We start from the raw sequence: 18,527 nt of genomic DNA on the forward strand, positions 1-18,527 counted from the left end.
CGCTCAGAGGAGGTGACGTGTGTGCCGGGGCCCGCTCGTTACTCCATGTCATCTGGTTCTGCATTTTTGGAGCCAGAATGAGCCGTATCTGTTTCCCATCAGCCTTGTCACTCTGCAGGAACATCTGCGGCGTGCGCACGGAACCCAAAGACCCCCACACACACACAGATCTACACACAGAACCCAAACACCCGGATCCCGTTGTCATAGGAACAGCTCTTCCTTCTGACGTGATCGTGATATGACACACACCCTGGGCTCAAAGTGAAATGTTTGTTTTTGAAGGGATGTTTTCCTCGTACAACACGTCACTTCTGACTCTTACACTGCATCTGATATGGCACCCAAATCCCTCTGTAGGGCACATTGGGCTCTTGTCAAATGTAGTGCGCTATGTAGGGAATAGAGCACCATTTCAGATGCAGTATAGGAGTCAGAAGTGAGAGAGAGAAAGCCTCCAGACTTGTCTGTATTGCGCATGCCAGGGTGGAAAGACTCGCTCTCAGAGCTTTGCGTTGGTTCCTTTGGGTTGATTTCCTCCCAATGCTGTTCCAGCAATGAAGCCCAACACAACACTGCTGCTTTCTACCCTGGTCACTGTAGTCAGGTCACTAAAGGGCCCGCTAGCTGGACGGCTAGCTAAAGCCTCCCTCACTACTCTCACTACTAGCTAAGGGAAGAAATCCACTAGGTTGCTAGCCTAACCTAAGGCCACCATACTTTATATCTGTAACACTAAAACTGAAACTAAATACAATACATGTCCAAATGTATGTGGACACCCCTTCACATTAGTGGATTTGGCTTTTTCAGCCACACCCTTTGCTAACATGCAATCTTCATAGAGAAATATTGGCAGTAGAATGGCCCCTACTGGAGAGCTCAGTAACTTTCAACATGGCACCTTCATAGGATGCCACCTTTCCAACAAGTCAGTTCATCAAATTTCTGCCCTCCTAGAACTTCCCCGGTCAACTGTAAGTGCTGTTATTGTGAAGTGACAACGTCTAAGAGCAACAACTCCTCAGCTGCGAAGTGGTAGGCCACAGAAGCTCACAGAATGGGACTAACGAGTGCTGAAGCGCATAGCGCGTAAAAACCGTCTGACCTGGGTTGCAACACTCACTACCAAGTTCCAAACTGCCTGTGTAAGCAACGTCAGCACAAGAACTGTTGGCTGGAGCTTCATGAAATGGGTTTCCATGGCCAAGCAGCCTCACCCAGGCCTACGATCACCATGCACAATGCCAAGGGTCGGCTGGAGTGGCGTAAAGATCACCACCACGAATCTGGGTTTGGCGGATGCCGGGGGAATGCTACCCACCCAAATGATAGTGCCAACTGTAAAGTTTGGTGGAGGAGGAATTATTTTGGGGCTATTTTTCATGGTTCCGGCTAGGCCCCTTAGTTCCAGTGAAGGGAAATCTTAACGCTTCAGCATATAATGACATTCTAGACAATTCTGTACTTCCAACTTTGTGGCAACAGTTTTCCTGTTTCAGCATGTTTCAGCATTTTTAGGTCTGTTTCAGCATGACAATGCCCCCTTGTACAAAGCGAGGTCAATACAGAAATGGTTTGTTGAGATTGGTGTGGAAGAACTTGACTGGCTTGCACAGAGCCCTGACCTGAACCCCATCTAACACCTTTAGGATGAATTGGAACGCCGACTGTGAGCCAGGCCTAATCGCCCAGAGTGCTTTGCATCAAAGATGGAGGATAGTTAGTCAACGGATCTATTCAAGAGCGATCAGATTCTATCACATTCTGACGAAAGACTAGTTTTGTTTGCCCGAGTCATCGTCAGTTCGTTGTCTTACCCCCCCCCACTCCCCCTACTCCTCATAGGTTAAAGCAATTAACTGCTCTTCTCCATAATCCACAGAGTTATGCCTCAAATCCAGAAATTGGGCACCAGAGATATTCAGCTGAGCTCACTCACTCTGCCCGCCCCAAGGCACATTTCTACCTGAAAAAAAAAAGAAGAAGAATGCGTCCTGAATAGCACCCTCTTCCCTATGTAGTGCACTACTTGTAAACAGGGCTCATATGGATCTGGTCAAAAGCAGTGCACAATATAGGAGAGAGCGTGTTATTTGGGATGCGAAAATTAGGGTGAAGGGAGGGACTTTCTTTTCTTTAATTTTAAAAACTCTTTGATGAAAAAGGAATCAACATTTGAGCACTCATTATTTGAGTATTTTCATAAAAGATAATACATTTAAATTATGAGCTAATTATAAAATTATATTAAATCTAAAGCCAGAACAATTTGTTACAATGATTGGCTATTATCATTTTTGACGGTGTGTTTTGGGGTTTTTCCTATGACGTATCTAGCACATTAATCACCACGTGATTAATTTTGTCTCACATAATATAAGTTGCATAATTCTATTTGGTGTATTTTCATATTTTGATTAATGTATTCCATTCTATTCGAGTGCTTTATGAAGATTTAGTGCAATGTCATTTTATGTGTGTCACTTGTGATGTATTCCACCATAGTGTGTTTCAAAGAGATCTTGTTCTGTAGCCAACAATCTCTGTTCATCTGAACTGACTTTGAATTCATTACTGCATCTGAACAGCAGAGGGAGCTAGGGGATCATTTTTGTCTCATAAAACTACTCTCCTGACATTTACATTTTAGTCATTTAGTAGACACTCTTATCCAGAGTGCATACATTTTAATACCGGTCCCCTGTGGGAATTGCACCCACAACCCTGGCATTGCAAGTGCCATCCTCTGGCAAGTCCTTCTGGCAATTACTCTGAACTGAGGCACACTGTGGATGACAACTTTTGATTTTCTCATTAAATAGCCTACTATTCGACTTTATGATTTTGCTCCTTTAAAAAAAGTAAATCATTTCTTTGTTGAATCGTCTCTAAAAAATAAAAAAATAAAGATAACCCTTTAGCGGTGACACCTGTGAGACGTGAGACCTATAGGCTACAGAGAGAAGAACAAAACGTTGTCAATATAATGTTGTCACTGTTCATGTTTACTGCCTCTCCGCCCAGACCTTCAGAAGCTGCTGGATGAAGTCCACCAGAGTGTCACCAAAGACTTCGGTGATCCAGAGCAGATTCATGGCGACGGCACTTTGACTGCCGGATACCGGTAACGTCCCCCTAGGCCTAGCCACATTCCACTCCCCTTTCTGGTCACTACTCCTCTGGATTTTCTCTTTCCGCTTTCATCCCTTACTCTCCTGCTCCTCTCTTCTCCTTTACTCGGCAATAGATTAAAGGGGTACCAAGACAAGTTATCTCTGGAATTAACAAATTCATAGATGGCTGTGTATGTTGGAATTGAGCTAGTGGCTGATTACGTGATGTTGACTGAGCGAAAGTAAAAGCATTATCATGTCATGCCGACCCAATGGTGACCAGGTTAGCAATGAAACATTTGCATTTCCACGCAGACTTTCAACCCCATTTGTTAACTCCAGACCCCAGGGTGAGAGGGTGATCTAATATGTAAACGCCCAAACTAACTATACGCCCAAACTAAATAGTAACGGATTTGTTCCCTCACACAACAGGCCACCTACCCAACCCACCCCTCAGAGAGGGGACAACACAACACGCCCCAAGACCAAAGACACATCAAGACCCAAAAGGTTGGCTTGCTACACCTAAACTCAAATTACTACTACTTATCTACTGTTCTACCAGCTGCAGAATAAAAATAAGTTCTGTCCTGCCCTGTCTCTTTTAAATGTAAAGTTTGTTTTGGGAACTTTTCCGTGTTGAAAGTTGAGGCGCTTTGCACCAGAAGAGGTCAAGAGGTCAGGTTTGCGAGGTTTGCGAAAATGTTGCCTACACTATTTTACTATACTGCATTACATTGAGTATCATATTGCATTGAGTGAAACTGTGTTGTATTGAAAAAAAGCCCTCGTCTCTGTGTATAGTTGTCCTGCTAAAGCCACTGTCTATCTAGCTCTAGTGACAACAACTCAATCAGTCAATCAATCTATCAATCATGGTATTGTATAAAAAAAATACATATACAGTATATTAAGTTTCCATGCTAAGCCTGCATTGTGTGTAATTTCAGTGCATTCAGAAAGTATTCAGACCCCTTGACTTCTTCTACATTTTGTTACGTAACAGCCTTGTTCTAAAATGGAATACATGTATTTTTTCCCTCATCAATCTACACATTTAAACATGTTAAATGTTCACATTTAAACAAAAACAGAAATACCTTAATTACATAAGATTTCAGACCCTTTGCTATGAGCTCAGGTGCATCCTGTTTCCATTGATCAACCTTGAGATGTTTCTACAACTTGATTGGAGTCCACCTGTGGTAAATTCAAGCGATTGGACATGATTTGGAAAGGCACACACCTGTCTATATAAGGTCCCACAGTTGACAGTGCATGTCAGAGCAAAAACCAAGCCATGAGGTCGAAGGAATTGTGTGTAGAGCTCAGAGACAGGATTGTGTCGAGGCACAGATCTGAAGAAGGGTACCAAAAAATGTCTGAAGCATTGAAGGTCCCCAAGAACACAGTGGCCTCCATCATTCTTAAATGGAAGACGTTTGGAACCACCAAGACTCTGCCTACAGCTGACCGCCCGGCCAAACTGAGCAATCGGGGGAGAAAGGCCTTGGTCAGGGAGGTGACGAAGAATCATGGTCAGGGAGGTGATGATGATCACTGACAGAGCTCCATTGTTCCTCTTTGGAGATGGGAGAACCTTCCAGGAGGACAACCAACTCTGCAGCACTCCACCAATCAGGCCTTTATGGTAGAGTGGCCAGACGGAAGCCACTCCTCAGTAAAAGGCACATGACCGCCCACTTGAAGTTTGCCAAAAGGCACCTAAAGGACTCTCAGACCATGAGAAACAAGATTCTCTGCTCTGATGAAACCAAGATTGAACTCTTTGGCCTGAATGCCAAGCGTCACGCCTGGAGGAAACCTGGCATGAGACTAGTCAGGATCAAGGGTAAGATGAACGGAGCAAAGTACAGAGAGATCCTTGATGAAAACCTGCTCCAGAGCGCTCTGGACCTCAGTCTGGGGCAAGGGTTCACCTTCTAACAGGACGATGACCCTAAGCACACACAGCCAAGACAACACAGGAGGGGCTTCGGGACAAGTCTCTGAATATCCTTGAGTTGCCCAGCCAGAACACAATTGAACATTTCTGGAGAGACGTGAAAATAGCTGTGCAGCGACGCTCCCCATCCAATCTGAGAGAGCTTGAGATGATCTGCAGACAATAATGGGAGAAACTCTCTAAATACAGGTGTGCCACGCTTGTAGCTTCATGCCCAAGAAGACTCGAGGCTGTAATAGCTGCCAAAGGTGCTTCAACAAAGTACTGAATAAAGGGTCTGAATACTTATGTAAATGTGATATTTCGCTTTCTTTTTTTATACATTTGCGAAAATGTCCTTATGGGACATTGTCCTTATGGGGTATTGTGTTTGGTATGATGACAAAATAGAACTATTTAATACATTTTAGAATAAAGCTGTAATGTAACAAAATGTGGAAAAAGACAAGGGGTCTAAATACTTTCCGAATGCAGTGTACATGTGATGTTTTTGTATTGCAAAGTCATTCTGTCTCTCAATTCAATTTAAAGGCTTTATTGGCATGGGAAACATATGTTTACATTGCCAAAGCAAGTGGAATAGATCATTAACAGAAGTGAAATCAACGATAAAAAATGAACAGTAAACATTACACTTTACACAAAAGTTCCAAAATAGTAAAGACATTTCAAATGTGGTATTATGTCTATATACAAGTACAAAAGGGAAAATAAATCAACATAAATATAGGTTGTATTTACAATGTTGTTTGTTCTCACTGGTTGCCCTTTTCTTGTGGCAACAGGTCACAAATCTTGCTGCTGTGATTGCGCATATTTCACCCAATAGATATGAGAGTTTATCAAAATTATATTTGTTTTCAAATTCTTTGTGGATCTGTGTAATCTGAGGGAAATATGTGTCCCAATGTTTCAAGTAATTATATATTTTTTCTCTCTCTCTCTCTGTATAGTTGTCCTGCCAAGCCTCTGTCAGCCACCAGTGAGTTGATCAGCAGTAAGAGGTCCATGCTGTGGGATATGAGGACAGCCTATGAGGAGAGAGCAGAGGATCTTGCCCAGATCTTCAGTGACAGTCTGGACCACAATGCCAGGTGACTATCCCCTCTCTGACCATCTAGATCTGGTCGCAACAACTCCACAAAAGTTTATATTAGTTTAACTAGGCAAGTCAGTTAAGAACAAATTCTTATTTACAATGAGAGCCTACCCCTGCCAATTGTGCACCGCCCTATGGGACTCCTAATCACAACCAGATGTGATACAGCCTGGATTCAAACCAGGGACTGTAGTGACACCTCTTGCACTGAGATACCGCGCCTTAGACCGCTGCGCTCCTCGGGAGCTCCAATCTGACTTTTGTCCTTCTTCCTCAGAGAGGGAGGCCTGCCTGTGTTGTCTTCTAAAGCCATGTTTGTTCAATGACCAATTAATCGCTAGTGCTGGTCAGTTTTTAGTCTCAAAAGCATTAACCACGACATGATTTGAACACGCAACCTTGTGATCTGGAGTCAGACGTGCTACTGTTGCACCACAAAGTCTGGTGGTGTGCTACCAGAGCTATCAGGCCTCTCGAAGTTCTGATCCTCACATGGTGTTCAGTTTCTCATTCCCAGCAGTAGGATATCAAGTAGTCTACTTTACTCAGGACCTTGTGGCGCAACAGTGATGCGTCGGACTCCAGCTCAGAAAGTTGCGCATTCAAATCATGTCAGGATGAATGTTTTTAAGCATGAATGAAAACTGGGCCTGCTCTGACCAACACTGGTCCCATGTGGCTCAGTTGGTAGAGCATGGCACTTGTAATGCCAGGATTGTGGGTTTGATTTCCACGGGGGACCAGTACAAACAAATATTTAAAATGTATGCAGTCATCTACTGTAAGGTGCTGTGGATAAGTGCATCTGCTAAATATGTCCAATGAGATGAGTTGGTCTCTGAACAACCACACCACAAGGTCATAGGTAACTAACCAGGCAGTATGAGACTGTTTCATAGAATTTGCCCATGTCTTTCTCTGGGGAAAGAAGCAGACAACCTAATAATGATAAGTGTACTATAAATCAAATGTTATTGGTCACATAAACATGGTAAGCAGATATTATTGTGAGTATAATAAAATGCTTATGCTTCTAGTTCTGACAGTGCAGTAATATCTAACAATTCCACAACAGATACCAAATACACACAAATCTAAGTAAAGGAATAAGAATATATAAATATATGGATGAGCAATAACAGAGTGGCATAGGTTGTGGGCGGTGCAGTTGCCATACCAGGCGGTGATACAGCCCGACAGGATGCTCTCAATTGTGCATCTGTGAGGGTTTTAGGTGACAAGCCAAATTTCTTCAGGTGATGTTGCGCCTTCTTCACCACACTGTCTGTGTGGGTGGACCATTTCAGTTTGTCCGTGATGTGTACGCCGAGAAACGTAAATCTTTCCACCTTCTCCACTGCTGTATGGTCGATGTGGATAGGGGGGTGCTCCCTCTGCTGTTTCCTGAAGTCCACAATAATCTCCTTTGTTTTGTTGATGATGAGTGAGAGGTTATTTTCCTGACACCACACTCCGAGAGCCCTCACCTCCTCCCTGTAGGCTGTCTATTCGTTATTGGTAATCAAGCCTACTACCGTTGTGTCGTCTACAAACTTGATGATTGAGTTGGAGGCGTGCATGACCACGCAGTCATGGGTGAACAGGGACTACAGGAGGGGGCTGAGCATGCACCCTTGTGGGAACCCAGTGTTGAGGATCAGCAAAGTGGAGATGTTGTTTCCTACCTTCACCAACTGTGGGGTGGCCCGTCAGGAAGTCCAGGACCTAATTGCGCAGGGCAGGGTTGAGACCCAGGGCCTCAAGCTTAATGATGAGCTTGGAGGGTACTATGGTGTTGAATGCTGAGCTGTAGTCAATGAACAGCATTCTTACATAGGTATTTCTCTTGTCCAGATGGGATAGGGCAGTGTTATGGCGATTGCATCGTCTGTGAACCTATTGGGGCAGTAAGCAAATTGAAGTGGGTCTAGGGTGACAGGTAAGGTGGAGGTGATATGATCCTTACCTAGTCTTTCAAAGCACTTCATGATGACAGAAGTGAGTGCTACGGGGCATTCAGTTACCTTTGCATTCTTGGGTACAGGAACAATGGTGGCCATCTTGAAGCATGTGAGGACAACAGACGGGAATAGGGAGAGATTGAATATGTCCGTAAACACACCAGCCAGCTGGTCTGCACATGCTCTGAGGACGCGGCTAGGAATGCCGTCTGGGCCGGCAGCCTTGCGAGGGTTAACATGTTTAAACGTCTTACTCACGTCGGCCACGGAGGAGGAGAGCCCACAGTCCTTGGTAGCGGGCCGTGTCGGGGGCACTGTATTATCCTCAAAGTGGGCAAAGAAGGTGTTTAGTTTGTCTGGGAGCAAGACGCCGGTGTCCGTGACGTGGCTGTTTTTCCTTTTGTAGTCTGTGATTGTCTGTAGACCCTGCCACATGCGTCTCGTGTCTCAGCCGTTGAATTGCGATTCCACTCTATACCCACATTTTGCTTGTTTGATTGCCTTGCGTAGGGAATAACTACACTGTTTGTATTCGGCCATATTCCCAGTCGCCTTTCGATGTTTAAATATATATTATGTATTGGATCACAAAAAAATACAAGTTTTACATTTCCGTGTAGTTTATTATAAAATGGTCTGATGGTGATGTGGATATACTTGGTATACATATCCCAAAATTAATAAATAATCTCACTCCAATACATTTTTATAGAAAGTTACCATAGAAAGGTAAATACCTGTCTATTTGTGGATAAATCACCCTGATTAACTTTTTAGTCATATCCCAGTTGACCTATTTGCTTATGGTCTTGCCTACACCTAGCGAACATTTTTTTAAATTATATGAGAAAACAATATTCCATTTTATTTGGAACGGCAAGCCAGACAAAGTTAATTGGGCCTATTTATATAATGAATATGAATTCGAAGGGCAGAAATGATTAAATATTAAAGCATTAGACTTCTCACTAAAGGCTTCAGTCATATAAAAGTAATACTTAAATCCAAACTGGTTCTCTAGCAAAAACACTATGAATGTCTCACCCTATGTTCAAGAATGGCCCTTTTCCCTTTATTCAGATTACAACCTCTCACTTTCAGTTATTTGAAAAGAAAATAATCTCCCAAATATCGCTATTTTTAAAACAAGCCATAGAAAGTTGGTTGCAATTTAAATTTAATCCACCAGAAAACACAAAACAAATAATACAACAAATATTGTGGTTAAACTCAAATATACTAATTGATTAAAAAAAATCTTCGCAAATCTTCGTCAATTATATCAGAAATAGGTATAGCAGCTAACAAAAACACATGGAAATGTCTGCTCTACCCAAAATTACAACCAACTAATTGCAGCATTACTGCAAAAATGGAAGAAGAGAGAGCAAGGGGAAAAAGGTAAGGAACTTGTCTGTCAGCCCTGCATAAAGGACATCATTGGTTAAAGAAAATTGGGATAAATAAAAAAGTATACTAGTTTCATTTAACGACCAAAAAATTGACAGCCGTGCCATATAGATTGCAAAATAGTTGGGAAGAGAGATTTTTGACGTACCGATTCCATGCCACATGGTTAATGAATTGATATGCAAAATGACGCCGGATTCAAAACTTAGAATTTTTCAATTTAAATGATTATACAAAATTCTTGCAACCAATAGAATGTTATTTATATGGGGGATACAATCTTCCCAGCTCTGCAGATTTTGCTGCAAAGAGACAGAATCATTAGATCATTTTGTTTTGGTACTGTCCACATGTAGCTTGTTTTTGGTCACAGGTCATGAAATGCCTGAAGAATTGCAATTCATTGTACTTGTAATAGGTGAACATAAAATATCAGTAATTGGTAAAGTCAATCAAAAATCTATCTAGTTTATTACAATTTGCAACAGGGAGACAGCACAGAAGCAGAGAAAATGTCTAGCTAGCCTTCTCTGGTCAGGCCCTTATCCTAAACATTCAGCTTCAACTCTAGTGACCATCAACAAACACCTTGAGTGTCCCAAAAACAACACTGGAAATTATGTTTTTTACAGAAACTCCAGGTACCTTATGCTAAACATTGTGTTGATCATTCTAAACTAAATATAAACATAACTAATTTTACATTTCCCCAGTGTGCCTGTTATCTAATTATATGGTTAATGTCACAGGATTAAGTATCTCTCCTGTATGCATCTTATTACAGTATATCCCCTCCCTTTCTTTGCTCTCACTGTGCCCACCCCGTCTCTCTCTCCCCCTCTCTGCATGACTACTCTCTTCTCTCTTCCTTTTCTCTCTGTACTCCCTCTCTGCACAGGAAGAGGCTAGAGAGTGGCATCCAGAGGTTCCAAGCCCTGTGTCATGTGACCCACTCTCACCTCATCCCTCGTCATGTGACCCCACGGGTCACCGGCATGAAACCCCCAGAGACAGACTGCAGCAACAACAACATGTGGTATGACATCTGCAATACCCATCACATGGATTGGAATGTTGGAATGTGTGTTTGTTTTCGCAAACAAAACTTTTGACCCCGACGTGATTTGAACACGCAACCTTCTGATCTGGAGTCAGACGCGCTACCGTTGCGCCACGAAGTCCTGTGACTAACTAGTGTGCCTGATGCCATTTCATAGAATGCACTTCCCTATCTTTCCCCTAGGAAGGTAAATAGAGACCAAGGACATCACTAGAGCTTTTGCTAGTCACAAATTGTTTTTTGCACTGCTGCGATAGTGTATTTTTGGCATATTTCTTTATTCTTATTTTTTCATAATGTATTATTTTGGAGGTTTTGCTCAATCTGATTAGGTGGGCCTGGTAGGGCCTGGTTCCCCAGTGGGTGGGCCTGTGTCCACCCAGGCCCATCCTTGCCTACGCACCTGGGACAGCGCCATTGCACTGCTTTGAGACAAGCATGGAGACTAGGGTGACCACATGTACCAGATTGTGTGGAACAGTCCCGTATTTTGCCCCTTTGTCCCACACACAAACAATCATGTACTGCATTTTATCAACAAATTCAAACACCACAAATTTTGGGGAAAAAGGTAGATTTGTCTCATATTTCAGTCAGACATTCCGACCTCTCTCTTGTCTCTTGCAGTCACGCTTATGAAAATATATACATCATAAGGATGTGGAAGCCTGGCATGCTGACTAGACCGGGCACACGCGTGCGTCTGCATGCGCTATCGTGCACATGTTGATTTGTACATCACCACAAGACAGGCAGATTGAAGTATCAAAATAAACTCTGAACTCTTTGTCCTGGGATATAAACATTGGGTTGTTATTTTACCTGAAATACACAAGGTTGTTTTTTCTGGATCTGTAGAATTTTTACCCGTTTTGAGTTACACAAAATCGTGCGTTCACTACCCCAACAATTAAATTCTAGTTCGTTTCTAGTCATCTATCCTCCTTCAGTAGTCTTCTTCTTCCTCCTCCTCTTCTTCTTCTTCTGTGGACATTATATGTTGGTTGGAGTGTGGACCTCAGTTTATCTTTCAATTAAACCTGAATCAATGTCTTGGAAGATCACGTAATGATTTGAGTGTTTATCAGCATTTATAACTTGAGTCTGATAATTATTTGTACAAAGCAGTTCATCTGATAATACTTGTGGAATATAAAAATATTTGCTTGACATATGTTTTCCAGTTTCTTAAAATATTTTGCAAATGCAATTTATTTCTATGTTAAAACCTCACTATGAACTGCTTTATCTGTTCCTTTTTAATAGACACTCTTATCCAGAGCAAATTACAGTACATACATTTTTGTACTAAAGCCCCATGGGAATCGTACCCACAACCCTAGCATTGCAAGTGCCATGCTCTACCAACTGAGCCACATCATACACTGCATGATCAAAAGTATGTGGACACCTGCTAGTCGAAAATCTCATTCCAAAATCATGGCCATTAGTATGGAGTTGGTCACCCCTTTGATGCTATAACAGCCTCCATTCTTCTGGGAAGGCTTTCCACTAGATATTGGAACATAGCTGCGGCAACTTGCTTCCATTCAGCCACAAGAGCATTAGCGAGGTCGGACACTGATGTTGGGCAATTTAGGCCTGTTTCTCAGTCTGCATTCCAGTTCATCCCAAAGGTGTTCGATGGGGTTGAGGTCAGGAGCTCTGTGCAAGCCAGTCAAATTCTTCCACACCATTCTCAACAAACTATTTCTGTATGGACCTCGCTTTGTGCTCTGGGTCATTGTCATGCTAAAACAGGAAAGGGCCTTCCTCAAACTGTTGCCACAAAGTTGGAAGCACAGAATCGTCTAGAATGTCATTGTATGCTTTAGCATTAAGATTTCTCTTCACTGGAACTAAGGGGCCTAGACAAACAATTTAAAAAAGCTCCAAACCCTTATTCACCCTCCACCAAACTCTACAGTTGGCACTATGCATTGGGGTGGGTATCGTTCTCTTGGCATCCGACAAACCAAGCTTAAAACATGATTCATCACTCCAGAGAACACATTTTCACTGCTCCAGAGTCCAATGGCAGCAAGCTTTACACCATTACAGCCAACACTTGGCATTGCATACGGTGATCTTAGGCTTGTGTGTGACTGCTCGGCCATGGAAACCCATTTCATGAAGTTCCTGACAAACAGTTATTGTGCTGACAATGCTTCCAGAGGCAGTTTTGAACTCGGTAGTGAGTGTTGCAACCGAGAACAGATTATTTTTACGCGCTTCAGCACTCGCCGGTCCCGTTATGAGCCGTCGTTGCTAGACATTTCCACTTCACATAACAGCACTTACAGTCAGAGGTGTGGACTCGAGTCACATGACTTGGACTCGAGTCACAAATTTGACTTGACTTGACTTGAGCCTTATGAATCGACCTGACTTGATTTCCTCCCCAAGCCCAAATATTTAAAATTATGTTAGATTATGTTAGAGAGAGAGAATTATTAGAGAGAGAGAGAGAGAGAGAGAGAGAATATTAAGGTTGGGCGATTATGTACAAGCCTATTGCGCCCCATAGTGATAATCGATCACTGTTGGGGGGGATGTCTTTCTCATGGCTACCCATATATTTCCCAAGCCTATTGCGCCCCGTAGTGATAATCGATCACTGTTGGGGGGGATTGTCTTTCTCATGAAAAGTAATACATATATAGATATTTTTTAAAATCATTCATGATTTGCGTAAATGTAATATACTAACTATTACTCTTGTTAAAAATGTGAAATGGTATTACATTTGGTGAAGAGCACATTGACTTGTTTAGGACTCAAAACTCAAAGTTTAGGACTTGAGACTTGACTTGATACTTGACGGTCTTGACTTGAGACTTGACTTGGATTTTCCTGTCTTGACTTGGGACTTGAGTGCTAAGACTTGGTCCCACTTCTGCTTACAGTTGACCGGGTCAGCTCTAGAAGGGCAGAAATTTGAAGAACTGACTTGTTGGAATGGTGGCATCTTCTGACGGTGCCACGTTGAAAGTCACTGAGCTCTTCAGTACGTGCAATTATACTGCCAATGTTTTGTCTATTGAGATTGCATGGCAGTGGGGTCGATTTTATATACGTGTCAGCAACGAGTGTGATTGAAATTGAAGGGGTGTCCACATACTTCTGTCCATGTAGTGTATCATCACAAACCACTTGATGTCTCAATGTACTCAATTATTGAATTGTGTGTTGTTTTTCTTCATGGTGATGGAAAGTCTACACGTACAAACTAGATGACCAGCCTATGTACAATACAGTAATGTACATTAAGTGGTTTGTAAGGATGGTAAAATTAATACTTCACAAAAAGTGGTTGTTTTGTATTTGATGTGGAGGTTTTGTGTCTTTGCCCATATGTTTGCCCGCACTGCAGACATCTATATCGGTCTGCTAATACAAGTAAAGGCCCAGTGCACTACTTTAGTGAAAATGTTTATTTTTTCAGGGGGCGCTGCAACACCCTCGGCATCCCCACTTCTCACGGCTATGTTTGTATTGCTCTCCGGCACCTAAAAGATTAGCACTACACCATGAGCTGGAGGAGGATTTCTGTGTGTGGGGTGGCCTCAAACTACCATTTTGTTTTGGGGTGGCCTCAAACTACCATTTTGTTTTGGGGTGGCCTCAAACTACCATTTTGTTTCTTTCACTGTGCCTTCTTCAGGGTTTACCCAATAAATTACTGGGAGCTTATATACAGTGTGTGACTCTCTTTATTTTTCCGAGTCGTTACTGTGCACTCATACATTTGTAAACTTTACTGTGCACTCATACATGGGTAAATGTGTGTGTGTACACGTTTTTGCATGTTGGTGTACAATTTGAATGTTTGCACAACAGTTTGTAAATTTGTGTGAAATCAATTGAACTCCTCTACAATGTGCCCTATGTCCCATCCAGGTTTATTTATAGATGATTTATACTGTATGTATTTTTCATCCTATCCATCCAGGCTGTCCTCTCTACTGAGCAATCTCCCTCCAGAGGTGTCTCAGGACAGAGGGGTGAGCCGAGTTCTGGAGAAACTCAGCCGCTTCGCAGATGAGCGGACCCCCAAGGTGCGACCCCATGTCTTCCTGAAGATGTTGGGGGGTCTACAGCCCTGGGAGCTCTGCCTACCTGACCTCTGTGTTGCCATTGAGGTACGGACACATCAAATAATAATGGATTTATAGTGAATTCATTATTATGCTTTATTTGTTTAAGGAAGTTTAATGAAGTGCATTGTTTCTTGGTTGGTCAATTGGTTTAAACATGGTGCTAGTTGTGAGTTTGATTTCTGCTTGGGCCATGTACAATGTATAACATTTTAAAAAGGGGAAATAATTGTGTGTGTACAAAAGATTATTTGAAGACATGTTTCCTGACTGCAATGCCTCTGCCTCAGATAGGGAATATCTTAATGTCATCCTCCTCTCATCCACTCTCCTCATCTACTTCTCAAAACCCATTGGAGGAAGAGGTCCGATGGGAGGAACCTCTGGCTTTCTCATCAAATGGGTTTTTAAAAATGAGACGAGGAGAGAGGAAGCAATGAGTTTCAGTGGTGGAAAAAGTACCCAATTGTCATACTTGAGTAAAAGTATAGATACCTTTAATAGAAAGTTACTCAAGTAAAATTGAAGCATTCATCATGTAACGAGTACTTTTGGGTGTCAGGGAAAATGTAATGGAGTAAAAAAGTACATTATTTTTGTTAGGAATGTAGTGAATTGTAGTCAATTTAAAATGTTTAAAAAAAAGTAAAAGTAAAGGTTGTCAAAAATATAAATAGTAAAGTGAAGATACCCCAAAAAACTATGTAAGTAGTACTTTACACCACTGAGGAGTATGCAATTAACGTCTTCCCATAAGAGAGCTGTCGGTGGCCTCCAAAACTGTGTTAATTAGGTAGCGAAGTAATCTCCATTGCTTGTCAGAGCAGGCCCTGTCTTCACTCAAGCTCAAAAGCACCCACCCCAATGTGAACACACAACCTTCTGCGCTGGAGTCAGATGCGGTACTGTTGTGCCACCCAGTCCTTAGTAACTACTGTAGACAGTGGGAGGCAGTTTTCATTTAATAGAATACACCCCCTTATCTTTCTCTTGGGAAAGAAATGGAAGGGAGGCTTATGTCATGAGAAACTGACCACCTTGTTACAGTGGGAGGCAGATCCTGGATAGCTTGAACAGTACTCGACTTGGACTAGGACAATAGCATCTTACCTCACATTTACATACTCATGAACTGTTTATAGTACATGATATAGTACAACCATGAATTCAATTACAGTCATCATTTTTTGCCCAAGAAACAATTAGTAGAGCATTGAACTGTACCATTCTTCAGGCCCTAGATGACCAGACCTTGTGGTGCAATGGTTACGTGTCTGACTTCAGATCAGTTGTTTTGAAGTTGAAGGAAAACTGGACCCCCATGGACCTGAGGACAGAGAGATGTCTAAACAAACATGGTTTTGGGGGTTTAACACAGAACAAATTGTGGTCAAGTAACATTGTCAGAATCAGAGGAGGCTGTCTAAGGACATGGTTACATTTTAATTTATCAAATGGTCCATGGTTCAAGTCCCTTTTCAGGCCGCAAAAGTTTAAGTACAAGTCACTTTGAATAAAAGTGTCTGTTGATTTACCATATTTCATTTGGATTGTCTATATAGAACTTTTTAAAGTGTTAAAAGTGTTTAACATTGTAAGGCAAGAATTCACCTCATCCACAGCAATTATTCATCACCCACCTGGGTGATGTGCACCCACCTGGGTGATGATATCAGCTCCAAGTGATTTTAATTTGGGAAATCTGTTCCCAAGTATTTCATATACAAATGTAAGCAAGGTTTGAATTAATATGTTTTAGTCAAATATTATATCTGTTTGGGCTTCTTGCGGTCAATTTGCAGTCTACAAATTATTCGTAATTATGTTCCAGTCCCCCAACCATCTGCTCAAGAAAAAATTGGCCCGCAGCTAAATCTAGTTGATGATCCCTGCACTAGACAGAACATCCCTCCCCCCCCCACCATCCAAACCAACATATTGAGACTAATGATTAGGTACAGACTGCTACCCCTCCGCACGCACGCACGCACGCACTCACACGAACGCACACTCACACACACACACCGATGATGACGGCCTTCATGGCCCCTAGCCCCAGAACAGAGCAATTGGAATAAGTTAATAACAGGAATTCAGAGTGATAAATTAGACCGACTGGTTATAAAGATGCTTACCTTAGGGTTGTGTGTGGAGGGGTGGGGCAATATACCCTGCCTGTTCCCCTCCCACATATCGCAATTTGTGCTATCCATAAGTGAGAAACCTACATAGCAAGTATAGACCATATATTGTGTTCCATACATGTAATAGAAAAGAGCAGAAGCGCTGATTTATCCATTCAGACCCCAATCCTACTGTACCTACCTGGACAATTTGCTATTTTAGTATTCCTCCAGTAGTTTTCATGAAGGAGAAATCCTCCACTTCTATGTCAAAGATAGTATAACAAAAACACTATAGTAAATGCGACAGTAATGACCCCACGAACACTCCAGTAAATACTACAGTATACTACAAGCTGTAAAAAAAATGACAATAATTACTATAGTATATATTACAGTTTTATTTTACTGCAGTAGTTATACTATAGTTAACTGTAAATAACTGTAAATAATAAAAACAAACCGTGGATAAAAACTACAGTAAATGTTTTACTGAGTCCTCTTTTACTGCTGTCTGCTCCTCAACAAAATGTTTTTCTACCAATTAAGTTCTGTTCAAACCAAGTGTTTTCTGTATAAACTAAACAGACTTAAGTCCAAGTCAAAAAACACTCCAGTGAAGGCTACGAAAACACTACAGTGAATACTATAGTATTTACAGTATATCATAGTATAAAATAGTATTTTTTGGGCATAGGAGAACCCTTTTTGATTACAGGTAGAACCCTCTGTGGAAAGGCTTCTACATGTAACCCAAAAGGTTCTACCTAGAACCAAAAGAGTTCTATCTGGAACCAAAAAGGGTTCTTCAAAGGGGACAGACAAATAACCCTTTTAGATTCTAGATAGCACCTTTTTAAGAGTGTACTATGCTTTGGAACTGTGTGTGGTAACTCTCTCTTCCCCTCTCTCCCTCTTCTCTTCAGATAGCCAGGGAGCATGTTGTCCAGATGTCCAGAGAAGACTATGACTCGTGGCTCCTCTCCAGGGTCACTCTTCCACAGCAGCAGGACCACTAACCCAAACACATGTGAGTGGTACACATTTTTACTAATACCAGGAAAATGTGACGACCAAAAAATACACGCACACGCAAATACGCTCACACATTTAAATACACACCCACAGACACACACTCACACACGCACACACACCACACACACCACCCGTTCTGCCATTCACCTTCTGTTAAAGGTCCCCAAAGCACACACATCCCAGGGTTGCTCCTCTTTTCAGTTCGCTGCAGCTAGCGACTGGAACGAGCTCCAAAAATCACTCAAACTGGACTGTTTTATTTCTTCATTCAAAGACTCAATGATGGACACTCTTACTGACAGTTGTGGCTGCTTCGCGTGAATTATTGTTGTCTCTACCGTCTTGCCCTTTGTGCTGTTGTCTGTGCCCAATAATGTTTGTACCATGTTTTGTGCTGCTACCATGTTGTACTGCTCCCATGTTGTGTTTCTACCATGTTGTTGTTGTTGTGTTGCTGCCATGCTGTTGTTGTTTTAGGTCCCTCTTCATGTAGTGTTATGGTGTCGCTCTTGTCGTGGTGTGTGTTTTGTCCTATATTTTTATTTTATTTTTAATCCCAGCCCCAGTCCTCGCAGGAGGCCTTTTGCCTTCTGGTAGGCCGTCATTGAAAATAAGAATTTGTTCTTAACTGACTTGCGTAGTTAAAAAAATAACACA

The 18,527-nt window shown here is 42.0% G+C and overlaps 1 protein-coding gene and 2 non-coding genes across 3 annotated transcripts in view; 2 read left to right on the top strand and 1 right to left on the bottom strand.

Annotated features, from left to right (window-relative positions):
• Window positions 1-18,527, top strand: part of LOC112248871 (coiled-coil domain-containing protein 60) — a 49,613-nt gene that overhangs the window by 30,229 nt on the left and 857 nt on the right. Inside the window, exons 8-13 of the mRNA XM_024418239.2 lie at window positions 3,028-3,127; window positions 3,552-3,629; window positions 6,039-6,179; window positions 10,454-10,591; window positions 14,568-14,757; window positions 17,762-17,865. Of these exons, the coding sequence (XP_024274007.1) occupies window positions 3,028-3,127; window positions 3,552-3,629; window positions 6,039-6,179; window positions 10,454-10,591; window positions 14,568-14,757; window positions 17,762-17,854 (740 nt within the window). The 3' untranslated portion in view covers window positions 17,855-17,865. The remainder of the gene's footprint in view (window positions 1-3,027; window positions 3,128-3,551; window positions 3,630-6,038; window positions 6,180-10,453; window positions 10,592-14,567; window positions 14,758-17,761; window positions 17,866-18,527) is intronic.
• On the top strand, window positions 6,852-6,927 carry trnat-ugu. The gene has a single exon. It is a non-coding gene; the product is annotated as a tRNA-Thr (tRNA).
• On the bottom strand, window positions 10,665-10,736 carry trnaw-cca. The gene has a single exon. It is a non-coding gene; the product is annotated as a tRNA-Trp (tRNA).

Source organism: Oncorhynchus tshawytscha, linkage group LG04, assembly GCF_018296145.1.
Source record: "Oncorhynchus tshawytscha isolate Ot180627B linkage group LG04, Otsh_v2.0, whole genome shotgun sequence".
NCBI classification, from domain to species: domain Eukaryota; kingdom Metazoa; phylum Chordata; class Actinopteri; order Salmoniformes; family Salmonidae; genus Oncorhynchus; species Oncorhynchus tshawytscha.